Source organism: Bubalus bubalis, chromosome 16, assembly GCF_019923935.1.
Source record: "Bubalus bubalis isolate 160015118507 breed Murrah chromosome 16, NDDB_SH_1, whole genome shotgun sequence".
NCBI classification, from domain to species: Eukaryota; Metazoa; Chordata; class Mammalia; order Artiodactyla; family Bovidae; genus Bubalus; species Bubalus bubalis.
This window is the reverse complement of record NC_059172.1, coordinates 22,607,843-22,633,356: the sequence shown is the minus strand read 5'-3', so window position 1 is coordinate 22,633,356 and position 25,514 is coordinate 22,607,843. Positions and strand designations below refer to the sequence as shown.

Genomic DNA, 25,514 nt, shown 5'->3' with positions numbered 1-25,514 from the left:
AGGCAAGTTGTTGCTTCTCATTTGGGTTCCTAATGTTCATTTTCAATGATTAAGAATACTGTCTCTAAAGTTGGTCTGTCAAAGCAGATACCCTGGCTCCACCATATTTTAGCTGTGTGACGTTCAGGTTTTTTGACCTATGTAAATCTCAAGTGCCCTTATCTGTAAAATGGCCTTACTATCACTATCTCAGAGAGTTGAGTCAGGATTACTTGTAATCAGGTATGTAGTTGTGTAGTGAAATAGATCGGAGAAGGCAATGGCACCCCACTCCAGTACTCTTGCCTGGAAAATACATGGACGGAGGAGCCTGGTGGGCTGCAGTCCATGGGGTCGCTAAGGGTCGGACACGACTGAGCGACTTCACTTTCACGCACTGGAGAAGGAAATGGCAACCCACTCCAGTGTTCTTGCCTGGAGAATCCCAGGGACTGCGGAGCCTGGTGGGCTGCCGTCTATGGGGTCACACAGAGTCGGACACGACTGAAGTGACTTAGCAGCAGTGAAATAGATCAATAAATGCTGGTTAATTAATAAATGCTGTGTCATTTGCTTGGCAATTAGCATGTACCATATTGGCTCATATAATTAAGCTGCATTTCCAAATGTCTAAGTTTCTGCCTATCTTATGTTTAAATAAAATATATTTGTTTTTTCCTTTTGGATGCACCGTGCAATTTGCGGGATCTTAGTTCCCTGACCAGGGAGTGAGCTCAAGCCCTAGGCAGGGAAAGCACAGTCCTAGCCACTGGACCTCCAGGGAAGTCACAATAATAGAATTATAGAACCCACAGGATAGGACTATTATTTATCAGTGTTTTATTACTTATTAGTGTTTAGTCACCTGTTAAACATAGATTATGTCGTCTCCCCTAACAAGTCTTCAATGGGCCACGCCAACAAATGTTACCTATGCTTTGTATCACTTACCTACCTTCAGCATACACTGATTATAATACTTACCGCACTATATTATTTATATCTTTCTCTTATTATATATTTTATTACATACTATATTTGCTTATATGTCGGTGGGCAGTGACTATGCACTATTCATCTTTGAATCCTTGGGGCCTGACTGAATTAATGAATATATATTGAACCCAAATCTCCTATATTTTCCACATCTTTAGTATGATAAAATGGTTGTAAGGTTCAAAATGATCAGAACACTGAGATTTTTGGTCAACGAGGAGACAGAGTATTGTCATACTCACTGAAAGAAAAAACTATCAGTAACATATTGAAAAGTGTTCTCGTTAAATTTTTTAAGTAACATGAAATATTCCATCTTAGGAATCTGACTTACAGTAATAACTGACTTTTAAAAACTAAGGATTTTTAGAATATAATAAGTTAATAAACAGTGATACTTAAGAACACTTCGTAACTAAAGCAAGGCGAAGGATGGAAAGGAGGGAGACTTCTGTCTGCTCAGGGACGCTGCGGGGAGGCGGGAGCGGGCCCGCCCAGGCGGTCTTTCCAGTGTCGGGGAAAAGGAGACCGAGAAAGTGGGGAGCGGCGTGAAAAGGGGGTCGGGTGGGAAGGCGGCTCCATGCCGGCCCCTGCCCCGTCGGCCCCTCCAGGCCTCCATCTCCGCCAGGCACCCCGCCCACCACGCACTCCATCACCAGGGTGGCCCACCCCGCCCCACCCTGTCCCGCGCCCCGTGGCGTCCTCTCTGGTGTCTCTCTTCCACCCGACCTCCCCGCCACATCACTCGAGAGTGGGTCTGAGGGCTTTGGGAGGCCGAGGTTCCTCCCCCTGCCCCCAACGCGCCTTCGCTTCTGGCGCTGGCCACTACTGCCCAGGGTTCGCGACCGCACAGCGCGGAGCTTCTGGGGCGTCTCGCAGGCTGCACGGCGTGGCGGTGCATGGCTCCGGGGGAGCCGGTCCTGAACCGGTCTGCCTGGCTGGCCGTCGGTCGTCCACTGCACTGGACCCGGTGCCCAGTCGCCAGGCGCCTCTGCCCGCCCTCCGAACCTCGGGACATTCCCATCTTCTCCAGCGCTCCCCGTCCAGCGCTCGCTCGCTCTCTCTCTGACTGCAATGCAGGAGGCCTCGGTTCGATTCCTGGGTCGGGAAGATCCCCTAGAGAAGGAAATGGCAACCCATTCTAGTATTCTTATCTGGAAAATTCCATGGACAGAGGAGGCCACAGTCCATGGAGTCGCAAGAGTTAGACACGACTGAGCGACAAAAACCACCACCACAACTAAAGCTCAATTAATTAAAAAAAGATTTAAGAGGAGTAACAATAACAGAATATTGTTTGTAAAGTTAACTAGGTTGTGTAAATACTACTTTGTTCCAATGATAATATTAGGGAAAAAGTAGGGGCACAACTTAGCAACGAAGCTACAAGGGGTAAGTCCTAAGGCTTAGCTGTGAAACTGTGATCTATGAGACAAAACCTAAAAAGTAGTGAAATGGTTATTACATTTAAAAACAAAATAAAAATGAGCTTATCTGATGTTACAGAGGGGATATATTATCAAACAAAAGGAAACATGAGGCACTCAGCAAGAAGATGTTGATAATACAGATATAAGATGAAATTTAGAGAGGAAATTAATAGAAATCTACTAAAAATTTAAATAATTTGAATTGTGCAATAGATTTTGCTTTTGGCTAAAAAACATACTGCTGCTGCTGCTGCTAAGTCGCTTCAGTCGTGTCTGACTCTGCGACCCCATAGACGGCAGCCCCACCAGGCTTCCCCATCCCTGGGATTCTCCAGGCAAGAACACTGGGTTGCCATTTAAAATACAAAGATGCTATAACTATACAATGGTTGTGATCGTCTGAGAAGTTCTGTAGTTAACTTCCAGTCACAAGTAATTAGAGGCATAAAGCCTTTTTTTATTACTACTCAGTAAATGCCCAATTTCAAATACAATGTTTGAGAAGAAACTATCTCATAAAATAATACAATAGATCAGTGATCAGAAGAAAAAAGTTAACAGACATCATTTCTTCCTTACAGATACTAGCAACAGAATGGAGGCTGAAGTATCTGAAATTATTTTGGATCTTAGTCTCTTAAATAAAGAGAGCTGTTTATAGAGGACTCAGGATCAAGACTAGTTGGTCTTATATTTTAAAAGAAGAGCACTGTTGAGAAATATTGAAACTGAGATTAAGAGCTCACAAATTTATTTAAGAGAAACCTCAAGAGTAGAAAGTAACATTCATGTAGTGTTAGTAGCTCAGTCACATCCAACTCTTTGAGACCCCATGGACCGTAGCCCCCCAGGTTCCTCTGTCCAAGGGATTCCCCAGGCCAAGAATACTGGAGTGGGTAGCCATTCCCTTCTCTGGGGGATCTTGTGACCAGGGATCAAACCTGGGTCCTCTGCATTGCAGGCAGACTCTATACCATCTGAGCCACCAGGGAAGCCCAAATTTATGTAAGATATAAATAAATCACACACACTGCTAGGGTTCAATAGCTCTATTGGCAAAAAGGATTAAGACAGGGGTTTCAAACCTCTGGTTAACACAGTGATTTCAAAGGGTCCATAACTCTTTATGTGCATACATGTGCCAGATATCTTGCTTGTCACTTTGGATTTGCTCTCTACCTTTCTCCATACTGCTCTCTGCACTTGGAAAACTGACCTATATGAACTACATCAAGGCACTTCAGTCAAGCTTTGACTGAACCCCAGCAGGAAGTCAGAGAGAGAAAGGAAGGGTTATCTATTTTCCTGGCTATTTCCTTGGGTATTCTTCTTAGGCTAGTTATGTCTTTTGACCAAAGGTCACTGAATCCCCAAAGGCATAGGAGTCACTTTGAGGGATCTCCTACCAGCCAAGTTTGAGATTATTTTAAAAAGTAGTAACAGTAATAAATAATATAGTAGAATAAAAATGAAATCTAGTCAGTACTTTTTTTTTTTAAAGTATGTGTTGGGGATAAGGCAAGTTCTTTATTAAAAAAAAAAAATAGCAGCTAATAAATACAGCAGAAATAATGAATTTAACACCAATGTAATTCAGGCAAGGGCCATTAATAGATGTTTAAAATAACTGGATGATATCCTTGGATTAGAAGAATTAGTATTACTACAGAGTAATCTATAGATTTAATGTTATCCCTATCAAATTACCCATAACATTTTCAAAGAACTAGAACAAATAATCCTAAAATTTATATGTAACCACAAAGACCCAGAATTGCCAAAGCAATCCTGAGGAAAAAGAACAAAGCTGGAGGCACAACGCCCCCAGACTTCCGACAATACTACAAAGATACAGAAATTAAAACAGCATGGAACTGGCACAAAAACAGACATACGGATCAATAGAGGGTCCAGAAATAAACCCACAAACCTACAGTCAATTAATTTTCAACAAAGGAGGCAAGAATATACAATAGAGAAAAGACAGCCTCTTAAATAACTGGACAACTACATTTAAAAGAAGGAAATTAGAATGGTCTTTAACAACATACACAAAAAAACTCAAAATGGATTAAAGATCTAAATGTAAGACCAGATACTATAAAACTCCTAGAAGAAAATATAGGCAGAATACTCTGATATAAATCACAGCAATAATTTTTTAATCTGTCTCCTAGAATAATGGAAATAAAAGCAAAATTAAACAAGTTAAACTTGAAGTTACTGCACAGCAAAGAAAACCACAAAAAAAGACAACTTACAGAACGGGAGAAAATATTTGCAAATGATGTTACCTACAAGGGATTAATTTCCAAAATATATACAATGAGCTCATATAGCTCATATAAAAACAAACAAATGACCCAATCAAAAAATGGGCAGAAGACTTAAATAGACATTTCTCCAAAGAAGACATACAGAAGGCCAACAGGTACATGAAAGTATGTTCAACATTGCTAATTATTAGAGAAATACAAATCAAAACTACAATGACGTATCACCTCACACCAGTCAGAACAGCCATCATTACAAAGTCTACAAATAATAAATGCTAAAGAGGGTGTAGAAAAATGGGACCCTCCTACACTGTTGGTGGGAATGTAAGTTGGTACAGTCACTATGGAGAATAGTATGTAAGTTCCTTAAAAAACTAAAAACAGAGTCACCATATGGTTGACTGAGTGCCGAGGAATAATGATTTTGAAATGTGTTGGGAGAAAACTCTTGAGAGTCCCTTAGACTGCAAGATCAAACCAGTCAATACTAAAGGAAATCAATCCTGAATATTCACTGGAGGGACTGATGCTGAGGCTGAAGCTGCAATACTCTGGCCACCTGACGCAGAGAGTCAGCTCACTGGAAAAGACCCTGATGCTGGGAAAGATTGAAGGCAGGAGAAAAAGGGGACGACAGAGAACAAGATGGTTGGATGGCATCACCAACTCAACAGACATGAGTTTGAGCAAGCTCCAGGAGACAGTGAAGGACAGGGAAGTTTGGCATGCTGAAGTCCATGGGGTCGCAAAGACTGAGTGACTGCAATTCCACTCCTGAGCATGTATACAGAGTAAACTCTAATTCAGAAAGATATATGCACCCCAATGTTCATAGCAGCAATATTTACAATACCCAAGACATGGAAGCAACCTAAGTGTCCATCAACAGATGAATGGATAAAGATGTGGTACATATATACAATGGAATATTACTCAGCCATAAAAAAGAATGAAACATTGCCATTTGCAGCAACAGAGATGGACCTATATATTATAAGTAAAGTAAGTCAGAAAGAGAAAGACAAAACCATGATATCACTTATATGTAGAATCTTTAAAAAAAATAATAGAGATGAACTTATTTACAAAATAGAAATAGACTCACAGACATAGAAAAGAAACTAATGGTTACCAAAGGGGAAAAGGTGGGAAGGATAAATTAGGAGCTTTGGACTAAAAGATACACACTACTTTATGTAAAACAGATAAACAACAAGGCTCTACTGTATAGCAAAGGGAACTATATTCAGTATCATATAATACACCATAATGGAACAGAATCTGAATAAGAACAGATAGATAACTGAATCACGTTGCTGTACACAAGGAACAAGCACAACATTATAAATCAGCTGTAGCTCAATTTTTAAAATACTGAGTAAAAGGCTGTTGGTAAACAGGATAGGTACAAAATATCAAAGTAAATAATTTATAATTTACAAAGGGAACAGAATACTTTTACATGGAGAGATTAAGTAAATATCTTAACTATGTGATCCAATTTAGCTGCATACATAAAAGTAAAAACTGATATGGAGCTTCTTGACAATCTTATCATCATTGTACTATTCTTGTCAAAAATGTATAACCTAAATCTAATTATAAACAATCAGATACATCCATACCGTAATTAGGTCGATTAGGACATGGATATCTCAGAGTGAGGGATTCAATTATTCTACCTACCACATCAAAATACCAACCCACTAAACTAGTAGTTATCAAAGTATGGTCCCCAGATCAGCAGGAGGGGCATCAAAGTAACTTGTTTGAACTGCAAATTCTTGGGCCAAACTCAAGATTTAAGTAATCAGAAATTCTGGGAGTATTGTTCAGCAATTTGTGTTTTAACAAGTTCTCCAGGTGATTCTGAAGCAAAATTTGAGAACTATTGCTATAAGCTCCCAGGATGGCCAATGGCATTTATCTTGAGCAGCTTTGCTCAGCTAGTCATTTATTACTGGGTGCTGTATAAATGTATAAATATTACCATATTTCATGTGTGCTGTGAAAAAAGTTGGGAAGCTTTGGCATACAGAATTTTACTCTCCTAAGAAATAGAATTTGTTGCTTTTTACTCCCTATCATATTTACATTCAAAAACAAAAAAAAAAAAACAAAAAAAACTTGAGTTAGATAAATTAGGAGTTTGGGATTGACATATACACACTACTATATATAAAACAGGTAAACCAGAACCTATTGTACAGCACAGATAACTATATTCAGTATCTTACAATAACCTATAATGGAAAAGAATCTGAGAAAGTACGTATGTATAAATGAATCACTTTGCTATACACTTGAAACTAACACATGGTAAATTAACTATGCTGCTGCTACTGCTGCTAAGTCGCTTCAGTCGTGCCCGACTCTTTGCAACCCCATAGACGGCAGCCCACCAGGCTCCGCCATCCCTGGGATTCTCTAGGCAAGAACACTGGAGTGGGTTGCCATTTCCTTCTCCAATACATGAAAGTGAAAAGTTAAAGTGAAGTCACTCAGTCGTGTCTGACTCTTTGCGACCCCATGGACTGCAGCCTACCAGGCTTCTCCATCCATGGGATTTTCCAGGCAAGAGTACTGGAGTGGGGTGCCATTGCCTTCTCCAATACTTCAATTAAAAACTGATTTATTGATGTAGAGAATCAATTTCTTTAATGGGGAGCCTATGTACTCTAACAGAGAATTACTAGAAAAGCTAGAAAAAAAGAAGGAAAATTTAAAATTGTGACCTTGTCACATAATATAGGAAAAGATATTATGATACTTCTTTCAGAAAACCTTTAAGAGACTTCTGATTAAAATATAGCAAAACTCCACATAATGCTGGTATAAGAAAGCAAAGTTGTTGTCTACTTTCAACAGATAACTGCATTATAGACTTAAAATGTCTTCTTCCTATAACATAAAGTTAGAAAACATTATGTTAGATGTAGGTCATAATGGCTTCTTTCAATACACATAAAAATCCTCAAATACCAACCAAAATAACCAATAGCAATAGCCACAAATACTTAAATAGTAGTTCTTGCATGCCAAGAACATGCAAGAACATGTTCTGTTCTGAACAAGCACTGTTCTAACTACATATATTAACTCATTTAATTCTTACAATAACTCTATGAGAACTTAAATATCTGAGGGACAGAAAAGGGAACAAGCTATTCAAAATCACATAGCTCACACACAGCAGAGCCAGAATTCAAAATGAGGATGTTGGTTCTAAAATCCACTACTATATGCCTCTCAATAAAAATCAAAGAAATTTATAGGAAACTATAAAACAGGCATGGGAGAGAGGTTGGACTGGTTAAAACTAGCTAAAGGGGGCTTCCGTGGTGGCTCAGTCAGTAAAGAATCTGCCTGCAATGCAAGAGACATTGGTTCGGTCCCTAGGTTGGGAAGATCCCCTGGAGAAGGAAATGACAACCCACTCCCGTATTCTTCCCTGGGAAATAAAGTGCATATGCAAATATATATCTCAAACTAGCTAAAAAGATGGAGCAGAATGAACTCCAGAATATGAAAAAGAAGTAGACATTTCTCCATCCTTAGAAGTTTCAGGGAATAGGAGTACAAGTCTAAGATCCTGATTTACGACTAAGTATTGAAAAAGCCTTTTTGGGTATTTCAGAATACCCAAAGGCACAAAAAAAAAAATCCACCTGATTGTTCAGGTGTTGAATTCCTTTGAAAGAGAAAGCATTCTGTTTCAGAAAAAGAAAAAAAAAAGTAAAGTGTCAGGGTTAATTGAGAATATCAGTTTACAGAAATTCATTCATTTTAAAGTATAACCAAAGAAGTGATTAATGTACTTTTTTTTGATAAACAGAACAGTTAGTGAATATATGAGCATTTAAAGAAGGATTGACATTAAGAAAAAGGTGAGAAGAGAGTAGATGTGAAGCAGAAGACAAATCGCAACATTAAGAGTTTTGCTACATTTATCTTCATTTGGATAAGAAAAAACAGCAGACTTAAACATTCCTGACACCTCTGATTTCTAAAGATCAAAGATATCTAGGCAAAATACACTTTTAGCGTATAATTATACATATGTTTGTGTATACATACACACATATAAATAAAGTAGCTGAAAGACATATGTCCACTTCAGACTGAATGGAAGTTACTGTGACAAGGAGAGAACAACAAAGACTCATTAAGACATAGATGGTGAGTGGTGTACCCTGTTCAATAGCTAAATACTTGACTCTCACACAGCAGCCTCTCTATCAAAATAACTCAAATTCCTGACGTTTCAAAATCACCTTCAAGGCTGCTCATCAATTGTTCAAATCTATAATGTTAAATCTACTGTAAGACTTGTGCAGAGGGTATTTTTTATTTTCTAGAACTGCAAATTCAAGGAGCACTTATCCCCGTAATCAATGAAGATTATATTTAAATCTATTTATTTTGACTCATTCTCAAGAGGAAATAAGTGACATCACTTTAAGGTTTAAAGCAGTGAAAACTGCTTTAAATACGACTGCAGCATCAAAATAATTCAAGAACCTAATTTAAAACCCAAACTTAAAAGAATTCCAAACTTCCAGGCTCCTATCATGGAGCTAATGAATAAGAATCTGTGGGAACAAGGCTACAGAATTAGTAGTTTTAAGCTCCCAGAAAATCCAGTGAAGGACTCTGTGCTTCATTTGAAACCACCAAGACATACTCACCATTTTCAGAAACTTGACAACATTTAACCATTCATTAATTTTAAACTAATTGCTACCTTTGGGATAATTCTATAAATTTTCATCATCAAACTTTATAATGCTAACATTTCAATGATTTGAAAAATCCAATATTATTTTCTGAAATTCACTCTTTTATGTACATATACACACACACACACACAATCAAAACTCATTTTATGTTTATAAAGTGTTAAGTAGTTGACACTTTTAATACAATCAAGTATCAGCCTCCAAACAGTTAAATACCAAAGCCACCCCATTCATTCACCAATAATTCCCCAATGGCTATATTATTCATCTATTTCAGAACATTATACAAGTTACAATAGTTACAATAACAATATTGTACAATAAGTTACAATATTGTTACAATAACAATATACAACAATACAAGTTGTACAAACAATAGTTGAAGGATATTCATTCAAATGGAAGAAATATCATTTAGCATTATTATAGGCTAGCTGTTGTGTACCAGCCTACTGTTCATATATGGTCCTTTGGAGAAAATACTAAGGCTCACACATTACCAATAAAGAAAAAACGTTCATCATCTCTTAAATAATCAAGAAGTCCTAAGATTTCTCATCCTGTTCTTTATTACGACTTAATTAGTAAAATTTTCTTCATTTCTCCCATCCTACATCCCTTTTTCTTATCTCCAAAATAACTCCCTTAACTTTCACTGACATCATTGAGTTACTTGTACAATAAAGTATTAGTTGTAGCTTTTAACAAGTCAACTTTCTTATAATCAATAAGGTATTAAATTCAAGTAATCCATACCTGTTTGAAAAAATGTATATTACTGAAAAGATCCTATATGCTTACAACGAATTTAATTAAGTGAGGTTATTTGGGACTTTCCAAAGGAGATAATAATTTCTAATCAAATAAAAATAATGTCTAAAACAGGGAAGTAAAAAACACTAACTCTCAAATGTCACTCAGTAAACAGCTGAAAAGCAGAAAAGTAAACAGTGAAAATGTATAATAAAATTTTGAGATAAATTTTATTTTGAAAGGAAAGCTATTTTTTTGAAATAATTATATAATACTATTAACTACCATAGAAAGTTACCCTGAGAAATACACTACCTGACAAAATAATTTGAAATTACACGTAAGTCAAATACTGTATATTTAAAATACAAATAATTATATTATGATGATAAGAAAAAGATTTTAGTTCACTTATTTCATGAATAGGTCTTTTCAGTGTAGTATAATTTTACATAAACAGCTTTTCAAATAGTAAAAATACAAATAGAAGACTATAAAAGTCCTTTATAAACTACCACAATGCAGGTCAGTAGAAATATTATTAAGCTTTCTCATTCATTCATTTTAAATGTGAAAACAAATGAAGAAACACATTTTGGGATACAAGAGCTTATAACCAGTTAAAATTCATTAGAATGATAAGTTTGCTAGGTAGGTTTGACCAATAATCACTATATAAATTTATTAAAATTTATTATTGATTTTAGACAAAGACCTCATACAGAGAAAAGTGTACTATATGTTAACAGAGGCTATAAGTATATCAATATTTTATGTAAAATGGATGACTATATTTCAGTTATAATTTCAAAACATTTTAGTTACCTACATTTAGTTAAGACTTTACGTTTGAAAACATTAAAATTAAGATTTTATAATCCATTTTTCAAATATAAAACTAATAAATCAAAAACTACAGTAAGGTAAAAATCAAGTGCTGTGAATAAATATTTTAAAAGTAAGTACTCCAGGATCATAACACTGACAACACTAATTATCTTTTCTAGTCTTGGCAGTTATGTTGCATACTGTTTGGGTGACTGATGGGATAATTTCACTTCATTTTCTCTCAGTTTATTCTGGACTGTGTAAGAGAAGAATAGTAAAATAATTAACACCTCTAAACAAAGTACTTGATAAAGTTTTTGGTTGAAATAAAATGCTTTTAAAAAAAAGTCAATTAACTAATACATGATTCTAAAGCAAGTAAATCCCCATCTGCTAAAGGAAAACACTAAGAATTTCTGATTTTAAAAAAGAGTCATTCAGTATTAACTATTTTAAGACCTTTACCTTAGATCATATGCTTTCAAAAGAGCCCTTTTTCTATCAGCAAACTGAGCCACAATTTCCTTAATTATCAAAAGTATGTTGATATATTTTGATATCATTAAACATTTTATTCACTAAAAACATTTAATTCAGCAGGAATTGAAGCAGTCACAAAAAAAGGTTAAACATATGACAAATTACTCCCATTCCTTATACCTATGAACAGTTGGATTTATTAATAATGGCCTTCTATCTAAAAGGACACCAATGTATGTAAATTAATATTTAATCTCAAATATAAGTCTTAATCAATAGCAAATACATTATGTCACCAAACTGGAAAAAGCATAAAAGACACTATGAATCAACTCATATTTAGTTTATAGTCTATATGTCTTACATAATTTATGAGTCATATAGATTATAATAAGGCAACATATTCTAAATAATAAAAAAGCATCTTCTTTGCCTTGATCACCTGATTTTTTCGCTGTTGTTGTTTATAAAATTAATCACAGTTAGCAGGAAAGAAATCGCTTTGAGCTTCATGAATGACATCCAAGAGATGGGAAAGGATTAGTTCTCAGTTGCTGCCAGTTATAGCGCCAGGTGGCTTTTTCTGCAGTGAAGGTGTTACCGATAATCCCATTACACTGGTACTAAATCTTACAGACATCAAAATTATCACCAAGGTTCCTTTTCATCCCATCCTTTCCAAATGACTGGAAGTCGCTTCACCTGAAAGAAGTCAAATCCACATGCAGCTGCTATTTTAGCAGGCAGCAAACTCCCTGAGAATGCCAGTTGTGATTCAATTTTGCTGTGCTGGTGGCCCCCTATTCCCTGTCCAATAATACATCTGTTAAAAAATCCTACAGCTACAAATCAAGTTTAATCCTACCAGGGACCTCATGTTGGTCTTGTCTTCCAAAAAGGCAGCAGGTTCTGTTGTCTATCTGCTGGCGTCCAGGGAATACCCTTCAAATCCCAGCCCTACTTAGAAGAATAAGCTAAGGATCACAAAACATGACCTCAAAAACCCTGATATGACTATATTCTGACCCAGAGGCATTCATTCTAGGTGAAGATTAGAACTTTGCATAATAAGATTACACAGCAAGTGAATGATATCAAGGGACTATCCATATGCAGCCGCCTGGTTTTCTATAGACAGCCTGTGCTCTGCAATATGCAGTGCAGACGAAAAAAAGCTTGGTCTTTCTAGCTGAAATAAAATAGATTCACATAAATTAGTTGGCCATTTCCAGATTCCTAAATCCCCTATTACATCTTTTATTGACAGCTCCTGTGAGGATAGCACAAATGTTATTCCTTTTTATTCTGTGCTTCTATAACAATCATGCTCTGTAATTGAAATGTACATAGATTATGGCTAGAAATTAACATCTTGTTTGCTGTAATCTTGGATTACAATTGACTGTGTACATAATAAAATTAGGAAATCAATGGATGGATTTATCATCTCCAAGAAACTAGAAGTATTGTTTAAAGAATAGTTTAACATTTTATGTCAACACTTTAAATGCATAAGTCACAAAGAGAAGTCAATAAAAATTTAAGTGAGTAAAAGAATACAACAGGCACCAGCCAATATCTACATGATGGTTAGATTGCATAAAAATTAACTCATTTCTTTAAAAGTTTAGAAAATGTGAATTATTCAGAAGTTTCACAAACAGGATTTTCTCCCTAAACCATACATGAACAAGAAGGTCCACGCCACATAATAAGGTCTCTACTTTGTTATAAAGTAGGTACAGTAGCAGCAGTATTTTATATAAATCATCTTATTTTACACTTTAAAATATTTGAACCAATACAAATCAACTGTAATTGAGACTTTTAGAATTCTTAACTGTATACCTTTAAAGTACTCAGTGAAATAACCTCTCTTTATATTTGCATATATACAGAGCCTTTATTAATAAAATGCATGGAATCCTAGAGCTATTTAGAAAACAGTATTTTTATGTTCGGCTTTTTTCTTCCAAGAAATTTAAAGCTATACTAACTTTAAGCAAACATACATGAAAAGAGAGATTCATATTTGTTCACACAAATACTTATCCAGAAAAATTCTAAGAATGTGAGGAGTTCTCAACTTTATTCAAAAAAAAAAGAAAGTATCAAGATTTGTTATGGAATTCTTGTAAAATTAAGCTCCTCAGTATACTTGAAATATGACTTATTTGATAAATTTGATCTGCCCACAAGTGTTGAGAAACATATCACATCCACTAAGTTGGCCATTATTTCCTTATCATCACAATACCTGTAAGCATATCTACATAATATCTGATAAATACTCAGGTGGCATAATTCTGATTTTGTCTATGAATCATGCACCAATATCATCCGCACCAGAGCAACAAAAAAAACTGTAAGTGATTTCAATTTTACAGCGCATGAATACTCTTTGATTACCTTTATTAGGATAGTACAGAAAAACAATGAAGAATGTAAAAAATACACATTTCTGTTATGATTTTTATATATAATACTGTAGAGCTACAGTATTCAACAAGGTAGCCACTAGCTACATAAGGCTATCAAGTACTTGAGACATGACTAGTCCTAATTGAGATGTAAGTATAAAATATACACTGGACTGTGAAGATAGTACAAAAAAAGAATAAAATATTTTGCATTAATTTACATGTTGAAAAGATAAGATTTTGAATTTAACGGGTTAAATAATATATATATGACTTGCATTATATTTCTATTAAACAGCACTGCTTTAGCAGACCATTTCCAATAACATATTCCTAAACTAACTGAAATTGTACTATTAATAAAAACACTAAAACAGAGGATTATTTGGAAAAACAAACATTCCAATATCAAATCTGATAGAAAAGCTTAGTAAAGAAAAACAAAATCCTGTCATTTTGGCTTCTTTCTCATATTTCTAGCTTAAGGGTAGTAAGGGAAAACAAGGGGCCAGCCAAATTGATAACCAACATATACCAAAAATGAATGATGTTTTATAGTTACAAAAATGCTTTAGTACAATAAACACAGGTTTTTTAGAAAAACTACATCTTGGGCAATTTCCTAAAAGACTAGTAAGGTACATGTGTTACCCCTCATTGAGTTCAATAGACAGAAACTTAAGAGAGTCTGGATCTAGAAAGGGCCATGATTTTTGCCTAAGGTGCTACATTTATTCATATTCAAATTTTAAAGCTATATTTAAGAGTAATAACTATAATAGAGATATGAAGCATTTAGTGTATTCAGAGTTTCAGCAAAATTTAAAAGATCAATTTTACAAACAAGTATAAAGCTGCTTTTTCGTTAGTCTTCTCATCATTTCACCAATGTGGGTAAAGAAAAAAAAAATCCATTAACATAAAAGGTTTTACAGAAACAGGGTAAACTGTATATAGCTGAAATATAAAACATATACCTAATTTAATTCAAGAAAGTTAATGGCTGATTAAGTATGACCACAGACAACTGACATGATACAATTAAAATACAAAGTCTAACTCTGTCACACATTGGAATATTATTTCAATATAAACACAGTATGTAAGTTATTAATTTAAAAGTTGCTTTTTCATAATTTTTTCTTCATAATATATACCTAAAAGCACTAAGACTAAAGATGAAATGTGAGTATCAATTAATAAGATGGATAAAATCTAAAGAAATTGCTCATGACTTAACCATACCACTTTTTCCTATCCTTTAATTATTTAAGTTCTTTTATGGATACAAGTATCACAATGACATAGACACACAAAAAACCCCAAAATAACAACAATAACAAACTTTCTAGTCATCAATATATGAGTGCAATGATATTCAGTCTAAGTTAATCCCCAGACATCCAAATTCATGAATAAAAATTCATCAGTTTTAAATACACTGAGCCTATTAAGCAAGAACAAAAGCATATGCACAAAAGAGCTTTTAATATATTTCAAAGCCCACAAGAGCCATGGTCTCATTAAAATTATAAATTACACAAACATGGAATGAAGATTCAAACTGCAGTGCAGCTAAGCAGATTACAGAAAAGCCCGCGTTCCATATGATAACACACCATGGCCCTCCCAGATGGGGGCTTGGAACAAAAAGGCCATCACCACAGCTAGGGAAAACCTCCTTGTGATCTCTGGTTTCTGTTCAGCAGATGACAGCCAAATAATATGTTGATTATTCTGTTTGTGCTGCTAAGCTTGTAAGATGGAATAAAAGCGATATGATCTATTGTGAACCCAATGCTAATGTGTTGCTCCACTCATAAATAATATGCTGAATTTATTTTGAAAATATCTTTTATCTGAATTTCAGTTTTTAAATGCATGAATTAAAATAAAAGCCAGGATAAAATTATATTTAATGTGTTGCTTTAAACTAAAAAATGTAGATGACAAGTGAAAAATATCTAAGTGCTTAGCTAACAGTCAAGTATAATCACCTTTCTTTATTAATCATTTCAGCACTGTGATCAGAGACAAAATACATTTTCAAGCAGGCAATTATATCTTATGAAATATAAATGTAAAATTAAATAATACAATAATAATTAAGCTAATAATAAACATTATTGACAAAAACTAAAATACCAGGGTATATAGAAATACTTTGCTGTAATGTAAATAATAGCACATAGAACAAATATCTAAAATATTTTTGAATAATAAACATATCACTGAAGGCCTTGTGAATGTTATAACTTGTATACAAATGAATGCTCACAAAAAAAACCTACTTAAGATCAAAATGATGAAAAAGAGGCCTATGAAAATATTTTTCAAATGTAATAGTATTTATATTGCTTTGGTGACAAAAGTTAATACCTATTTTTTCTCAATTAAATATCCTAAACTTTAAGAGAGTAAAGACTATACCCAATGAGGTACCTAGAATTATGTCTGTAAACACATCACAAAATTTCATGGATAAACATTTTTAAGAAAGATAGAATTGTTAAAAATATTAAAAATCATAACATTTGCCAAGCTCAGAAATTCTTCACTGAATTTTCTAGTGAACTTTACTTAAAGACAATGAAGTACATTATAGGTACAGGTGGGGGGCTTCCTAGGTGGCTCAGTGGTAAAGAAGCAGTTCAAATGCAGTAGATATGGGATCAATTCCTGGGTCAGGAAGATCCCCTGAGGAAGATATGGCAGCCCACTCCAGTATTCTTGCATGGAAAATTCCATGGACAGAGGACCTGGTCAGCTACAATCCATAGGGTCGCAAAGAGTCTGAAGCGACTGACCATGCACGCAAGGTAAACATATAGATTACACACTACTTTCTTAAGGGAGTATTCTGTAGGAGGTACATGATCATGTTGATTTATAAAAGTGCACTCTCTTTTTCTGTCTAGAGACATAGACTGAGTTTAAAAAGAGAAGCAAAACTGCCTAACATGAAAATATAGTCTGAAATTACAGATGCAAATGATAAAATTACAACACCCTTTTTTTTTAGAGAAAAACACAGAACATTCTTGGAGTAGACAATCACTTCTTAAGACACAAAAAGCACTAAACATAAATGACAAACTAGATTACTTTAAAGTCATAAACTTGTTCATCAAAAGCACTATTAATAGATTGAAAAGGCAAATCTCAGGGTTGGGGAAATATGTGCAATATCTGTACAAAGAAGGACTCATATTCTGAATATATAAACAACTCCCCAAAAATCAAAGAAAAAAACAGATAGCTCAACAAAAAAGTGGGCAAAGAAGTTAACAGATACTTTACAAAAGAGAATAATCCAACAGTCAATATACATATGAAAACGTGTTCAGCTTCATTAATCATCAGGAAACTAGAAATTAAACGACATAAGTCTTAGTACTTTATAACCATCAGAATTGAAGGATGAAGAAGATGGGGAAAATGAGGTGTGAGCAAAGACACAGAGCAACTTAAACTCTCAAATGAATGTAAACTAGCACAACCATTTCAGAAAACTGGCGATTTTGATTAAAGTTGGAAATAAACATAGTTATGATCCAGTAATTTTGCTGCTAGACGTTTGCTCAAAAGAAACATGCAAATATATCAATCAAGAGATATGTATTAGAAAGTATATATTTAACATTATATAGAAATCACCCAAATGTCCATTAACAGAATAGATTAAAAAATAGTTGTGATATAGTCACAAAGGAATGCAGTAATGAAATTGAACAGACTACAACTACATGCAACAATGTAGATGAATCTCAAGATACAAGCTTTAGCAAAGGAAACTAAACATAAAAAATTATACTGTATAATTCTATATATAAAATACAAAAGCAAAACTGTTATAATCTATGATGTGAAAAGTCAAGGTAGTGGTTATCCTTGTGCAGGGAGGGAAACAGAGGATAGAAGAGAGCATAAACGTGTCTTCTAGAGTGCTAATAATGTTCATTTTGGTATCTCGGTGGTTATATGATTGTTTTGGCTTCTGAAAAATTCATTGAGCCATCCACTTATAATATGTGCACTTTTCCATATATGCTCCCTTTCTTTAAAAAGGCCATTTTGCACATAAATACAGATACACAAAGGGAGTCAAAATCATTATCATAAGAAATTTAGGAACAAGGAATGGATATAGAGGGGCTTCCCAGATGGCTCAGTGAGATTCTTCACTGCTGCTAATGTAGGCGACATGGGTTCTATCTCTAAGTTGGGAAGATCCACTGGAGAAGGAAATGGCAACTCACTCCAGTATTCTTGTCTGGAAAAGCCCACAGAAAGAGGAGTCTGATGGGCTATAGTCCATGGGGTCACAAGAGTCAGACATAACTTAGCGACCAAACAACAATGACATGTATATAATCTAAAGATGAAACGAAAGGTTCATATACTACTTATCTGAAAGATCAAATCTGCAAACCATAAGGTAAGTTCCTGAACTCATAAATGGAGAAGCAACAGCCATTTACCCTATTATCGTCCCTCAATTCCCAAACTAAAATACCATATTTTCAGAGATAACTGGCCTCTGTGTCAGGAGTAGCTACAGGTGCTGCTGCTATTATAACAGTGCTTCTAAAATTGTCTCAGGACTGAAAATTGCCCTCATGTGAGAAACTCAAGTATGACAGAAGATAAGGCAAGTATAAAGAATATGTAGGCCATTTTCCCCTGTGCTCTCAAATTTCATAAGCTTTTATTATGAAACCTTATTACCTAATTTAATGGGAATCTTTTGAAAACATTCATTTTACTTTTCAGTGAAATTAAAATTCTTTAATATCAATATTCTACAAGTTAAATGAAAATTCATGATAATTTGACAATAAATTAAGCTATTACTGTTGTTGTTCATTTGTTATTGTCTGACTCTGCAACCCTGTGGACTGCAGCACATCACGCTTATTATTTCCACTTAAATACTTTCCCTCACTTCTATACTGGAAGTAACACATGACTTAGAGCACTGTTTTTCCCGTCAGCTAAAAGAGATAACCTAAAGATTATATAGCTTATATTTCATTTGTATAATAAATATTTATTCAGTGCTAACTATATCCCAGGCTTCCCTGGGGCCAAAGGGTAAAGAATCCACCTGCAATGCAAGAGAGGCATGCAGAAGATACGGGTTTGATCCCTGTGTCAGGGAGATTCCCTGAAGAAGGAAATGGCAATGCACTCCACAATTCTTGCCTGGAAAATCCCATCAATAGTGGAGCCTGGTGGGCTACAGTCCATGGGGTTGCAAAAGAGTCAGACACAACTTAGCAACAAAACAACAACCAACTATATCCCAGACTCTGGGGAAAAATGAATAAAACTGGCTAATTTTATGGAAAATACAACAGCTTTATCCCTTTCTCTCTCATTTGATTAACAAAACAAATTTATTTTTAACTAATAACATATTCACATATTCAAAAACAATCTAAAAGATATATAGTAAAAGTCCCAACTAGTTTGTTTTCCTTATTCATCAACATATAAGATTCAGAATTTGTATACATGTCCAGATTTTCTTTATGCAAATATAAGCAATTATGAATATTGATTTCATTCCTCACTTCCTTTATACAAAAAATAGTTTACTACACACTCTGAACATTGCTTCCCAGGTAGTGCTGTGATAAAGAATCTGCCTGCCAATGCAAGAGGCATGGGTTCGATCCCTGGGTCAGGAAGATCCTCTGGAGGAGGAAATGGCAACCCACTCCAGTATTCTCGCCTGGGAAATACCATGGACAAAGGAGCCCGGCAAGCTACATGACCTGTCCACGGGGTCACAAAGAGTTGACATGACTAAGCGACTGAGTACTGTTTGAGCACTGCTTTTTTCAAGTAACAGTGTTCTGAATCTTCATACAGAGAACATACTTTCTATTTTTAAAGCTGTAGAGTATTTCATTGTACAGCTATGGCAGAGTTCATTTAACCACTGTGACCCCATGGACTGTACCCTCCTGACAGGCATTAGGCATGCTTCCATCTGTTGCTACTTCAAAGGAAGCTCTAATGAAAACGTTTATGCATATGTCATTTTATAAGTATTAATACATAAGTATATCTGTAAGAAATTCCCAGAATTGGTTCTGAAACAAATGTGTAAATGCACAGGTCTTTTTCTACAAATTGCTAATTTTTCTTTTACGGGGGCTATGTCATTTTGCTTCCATCACATATATGTCTCCGATGTATCCCAGAAAAAGCTAGTCCTCAAAGATGTTCTCATTGGAAAAAACTGTATGAAGCTCTTTGCTTCTTTTCTTATGCACATGTAAAATTTGCTGACTTTATTTTCGAATTGAAAAAAAATCTCATTGATGTAGGAAATCATAATATTAACACCTAACATGCTTTCTTCCTCAAATTCCCTTCATTTAAAAATAAATATACACCCCCACTCTGAATTTTTCCTTTAAATTCACATTCAATAATCTATAATTGGGGAAGCAGTCAAACATGCATTTCCCTTTTAAAAGAATGTTTTCCTGAAGCACTTCAAAGTTTTTAGGAAACCAAATCTATGTTACTTCTATGTTTTCATTTACAAAACTATCATTTCAAAGGTGGTTTAATTTTTATGACTGCCATTTTCAACAGGTAGTGTTACATAATATACTGTTTTTATTTCAAACCCTATCCTATCAAATATTTCATAATTAAAAACAGCCACTTGAGTTCACTGGACTTTCTATTTAAGGAATTCTTAAGAGAGGAGGAGGGTTCAGTTCCCGGATGGGGAAGATCCCCTGGAGCAGGAAATGGCAATCTGCTCCGGTATTCTTGCCTGACAAATTCCATGGATAGAGGAGCCTCATGGGCTATAGTCCACGGCATTGCAAAGAATCAGACACAACTGAGTATGCGCGCGCGCGCACACACACACACACACACAAAGTAAATCCAGTTTCAATATTACTGCTTTGTAAGAAAATATGTACATGATAATTCTTATTCCATGAATAAGAATATAACAGTATTGATACATGGAAATCTATGTTGTATTTCAATCATCCATAAATCAGTTGTAAGATAATCTCAGTCCCCTGGAACAAAGTGACAAGACTAGCTGCTGATCCCAAAGTAAATTTTAAAAAGCACACATTCTAAAATATTTGGCAAAACTAATACAGTTATGTAAAGTCTAAAAATAAAATAAAATAAAAAAAAATAAATAAATAAAATACCAATGAAAAAATAAATAAATAAATAAATAAAATAAAAAGCACACATTCTATGCCCTTAATCAGCACATGGGGCAGAACTATACTTAAGATCTCACCTAAGCAATGTATATGTAAATGCTGATTTTTATATTAGAATCAGTATAATGCATTGAGAGCAAAAAAACAAGAATTATCTAACAAAGGTAAAACAAAACAAACAAAGAAAAAAATGACATCATAAGTAGCACCCAGGACATAAAAGTTTATCACTCTAGGACAATTTAGGAGAATAGGCCTATAGAGCATAATGATCTGTGCAGAAATCACATAAATTCTATGAAATAACTGTTGTTCACAACAACTCTGAGCCATCAAAACAAAACCAAAACAAGTTACATTATACTCAATTTGTCTTGTTTAAGAAAACAAAGGGTACATTTTATTTTTCAAAAACATTTTAGAAAAAATATTCCTATGAAATAAATTTTGGCACATAAAAGGGTAGGATTCAATCATTCACAAATTAACAGATGAGTAATAGTATACCACTTGTTAATAAACGCCCAGTGAATGAGGAATTATGTAAGTAAAATTCTCACTCAAAGTGATAATATACTATAGCTGCCTTTCAGAAGATGAACTGTGATAAGGTACAATAACATTTCAGGCGCCTTTATACATACAATTCCCTGTACAAGGCCAGTTCTTGGTTAAGAGTCAAAAGAATATCTGATAATTTCTAAAAGCTAGTCATGCAAATTTTCCACTTCATTGTATCCTGATTTAGCTTTTCACTTTGTTTTCTTTAAGTTGTGACTGCCAAGTAGACAGGCTGGTCTGGTTTCTAGCTCCAACCTACTAAATAACCTTGTATAATTCACTCAACCTCTTTAGTTCTCCACAGTTTCTTCATCAGTAAAGTGAAAGTATATAAAACATGATATGATAGTAAGTGGAATTGTGTTAATAAAGTAAACAAAGAGCTACTACATTAGATCCTATATCTGTATCTGTATATGTACTATTTTTAAACTGTCACAAGTTACATGGCATTCTACCATATATTTAAGGCCTACAGTAAAGAAATAATGATCGATTCAGAATCTTTTTCAATACTTAATATGTGTTACTCTCAGGATATAACAACTTTCTCATGTACTTATTTACATTTATTTACAATACCACTATAATCATCTATCTTTAACCTGAAAATGTATGACTTTTTCCACATGACACATAAAAATCAACATATGATATATAAAAGAATGTTCATGGCAGTGTTAATTGTAACAGTCAAACACTAGAAAGAACCCAAACATCCACCAACAACAGAATGAATAAATTCTGCCATATTCATTCCAAAGGAATAACACATGATAACAAAAATGAACAGAGTAAAACTACATGCAACTATGTACATGATCTTCAAAACACAATGCTAGGTAATGGAAGAAAGAATGCCTATGATCCCAGACAACGGCACTCACCAGTAGGTCCACCTGTGTCCCATACTACCCCACAAAGGCACCCCAGAGCTGCAGCAGTGTTACACTATAGAAGCCTAGCACCAACCCAAAGAGAAGTACAAAGGTGATCACGGTCTCCAAGTGCAAATCAAGATCCAATCTGAACTCTGAGACTGGTTGTAGGGTCTGGAGGTGCTCACCGCTCCACCACATCTTTCTGTGTCTGTGATCACAGCTGCCATCCCTGCCAGCACTCCTAGACACAGCACTGGAGACCCTCTGGTTAACACTGGTGACAGAGGAGGAGGGTAGGACCTCTGTGGACTGTGAGGACTTCTTCCAATTGTTTGAAGAGGGTAACATGCTTAATGATCCTGGAATTCAAGCAAATTTAGAGTTCCAGCAGGAGTATGTGCTGTCATATGGCCTAGGCCGGGGAGAAGCCCAAGCACAGCAAGGACATTGCCCTCATTACCTGGTACATATACAAGCAAACTCTTGAGACCTCTTTGGCCTGAACATCTGCACCACATTCTACAGGATCTACTCCGTGAGTTGTGACTTTCAAGTACTTGGTCCAAAGAAAGTGCTCAAGGAGCTCATCCAGTTGAACCTCCATGATGCTGCTGCAAGGCCTGGGCCACATGTTGCTGGGAGTTTCCTCCACCCTTTGCCATGCACTGGAGGGGGCTGAGCAGTGACAGTGACAGCAGCAGGGTCGCCTCCATCCCTACTGAGAAGGGGTTCTGAGCTTCTGCCCCAGACCCATTCCAAGAGACACCCTGTGAGGATTGCGACAACATCAGGTTTGGAGACCTGCAGGCAGTGCAGACTAGATAACTCACCTGAGTCTCCTTACTATTGTTGGCAGCATTATGATAGGCTCCATTAGCATAATGCTTTCCATGCCTCATTCAAATACATTCCTCAAGAATGCTGTCCTTTCTTAGCCAACTTATTGGCCTTTCATTTCTCCTGAAAGATGACAAGCTTATCCCTAGACATCCTGATCCTATTCTGACTGCTGCTATTTCTAAATTCCCTACAACTCCTTCTTTCCCTAAGCTCTTCAGTACAGTGAAGCCAGCCCTCTCTGACTTTACCTTACAATTTGTTTCTTCATACCCTTCACCTTAAAAATAACAAAAACATTTCCAACAAAAATACAAAAATGTTTATCCAAAAAAAGAATACATATGATCCCAAAAAGATCAAAATGAGGCAAAAAGTGAACATACTGCTGAGGAATACACATAAAAGTGATAAAATTATATAGAGAATTATCTAATTATTAGGAAACTGTTTACCTTAAAGAAAAGGAAGATTATACTAAGGGCTTCTGGGATATCAGTAGTGATCTATGGTTACTGAATACCTGCTTTATATTTATTCATTTTACTATACATTTTTGTTTCTATATAGTGTTATATTTTATAATAAAAAGGTTTAAAATGATATACTTTCTGAAATAATATAGTTTTAATGGGAAGAAAGGGCGCCTCTTTTTTACTAACAATCTTGTATTTTCTTGGTCTACATTTCAAATTTTTATTGCAATATTTTAAGAATAAATAAGTTATTATGCCTAATTCTCCAGAATCCTAATTAAGAATAGATTTCACAGGCTTTCCAAATGGCCACAAAGAAAGAGAAACCAGACCATTAAAGAGTGTAAGATTGGTTATCCTGCTAAATCTTTGCTTAGCTCTATGTTGTATCTGTCACATTTCCTTCTTTTCAAGAAAATGTATGCTTACTTAAAAAAAAATCTATGTTACTCCAGTTTATCCCTTGGATAAATCTACACTTATCCAATCTACGTTGCATAAAATCTACATTATATTTTATGCAAACCACACTCCAAAAAGTATATAATAATTTAGCTCAAAAGTAGGAAGACAAATATTTTCAACTCTCGCAAGTTTAAAAACAATTTTAAGAATATCTATGTTTGCATTCACTGTGAGGATTCGTTATAGGATGGACACAGATATGACACTTCAGGTCCAATCCAATGTCACTCTGTGTGAGAATGGGTCATTGTGTGTAGTAGAAAATATAATAGATTACAGGATGGATATACAAAACAAGGTACACTTGAAGTTTACTGCATAAAATTTAATTAAGGGTGAAAGTGAAAGTTGCTCAGTCGTGTCCGACTCTTTGCAACCCCATATAGTCCATGGAATTCTCTCAGCCAGAATACTGGAATGGGGAGCCACTCCCTTCTACAGAGGGTCTTCCCAGCCCAGGGATTAAACCCAGGTCTCCCACATTGCAGGGAGATTCTTTACCAGCTGAGCCACCAAGGAAGCCCAAGTATACTGGAGTGGGTAGTCTATCCCTTCTCCAGCAGATCTTCCCAACCCAGGAATCAAACCAGGGTCTCCTGCATTACAGGTGGATTAAGGGTAACTCACTCAAAATAGATCCAACAGTGTCTAATTTAAATTATACTGAAGCTGTTTTAAATACTACATTTGGAAAAACAAATATACAGGGCATTTAAATGATTATATGATTACATGATTACAAAAGAGATAATACTAATAACAAACTGATAAATTGCAAAAACATACCACAAATAAAAATCAGGAAATCCTAAAAGTTCCATCAACTATAAGCATCCTTTAACATATGTTTGTTACAGCTTTTAGATGCCACTATCCAGGAAGCACACATAATAAAATTTAGAAACAAGACTGTAAGCACTTTCATTAGGCTCCAGATATCAATACAATGGCAACAGTATCACCCAAAATGAAAACAGAGTTGCTTTGGTTATATACTGTTGTGTTTTTTTGTGTGTAAATGCACTCAAGGATTTCCCACCAGACTGGGTCCACTAATCAGTTATTTGCCCATCTATTAAGTGCCAACTTTAAAAAGTTACACTATGTCCAGCAGGGAGCAGTATTACAACATCCATAAGACTTAATGCCAACATGAAACGGACAGACGAAAATGAA

General features: G+C 35.2%; 1 protein-coding gene across 8 annotated transcripts in view; it reads right to left on the bottom strand.

The window, feature by feature from the left end:
• The window catches only part of IMMP1L (inner mitochondrial membrane peptidase subunit 1), a 76,876-nt gene that overhangs the window by 32,028 nt on the left and 19,334 nt on the right, over positions 1–25,514 (bottom strand). Inside the window, exon 3 of one of the 8 annotated variants that reach the window (XM_025265754.3) lies at positions 396–2,091. The exons of 6 other annotated variants lie outside the window; for them this stretch is intronic. In XM_025265754.3, coding sequence (XP_025121539.3) covers positions 1,374–2,091 — 718 coding nt within the window. In that variant the 3' untranslated portion in view covers positions 396–1,373. Of the gene's footprint in view, positions 1–395; positions 2,092–25,514 lie in introns of those variants that run through there. One more of the 8 variants, XM_025265753.3, reaches the window with a different exon arrangement.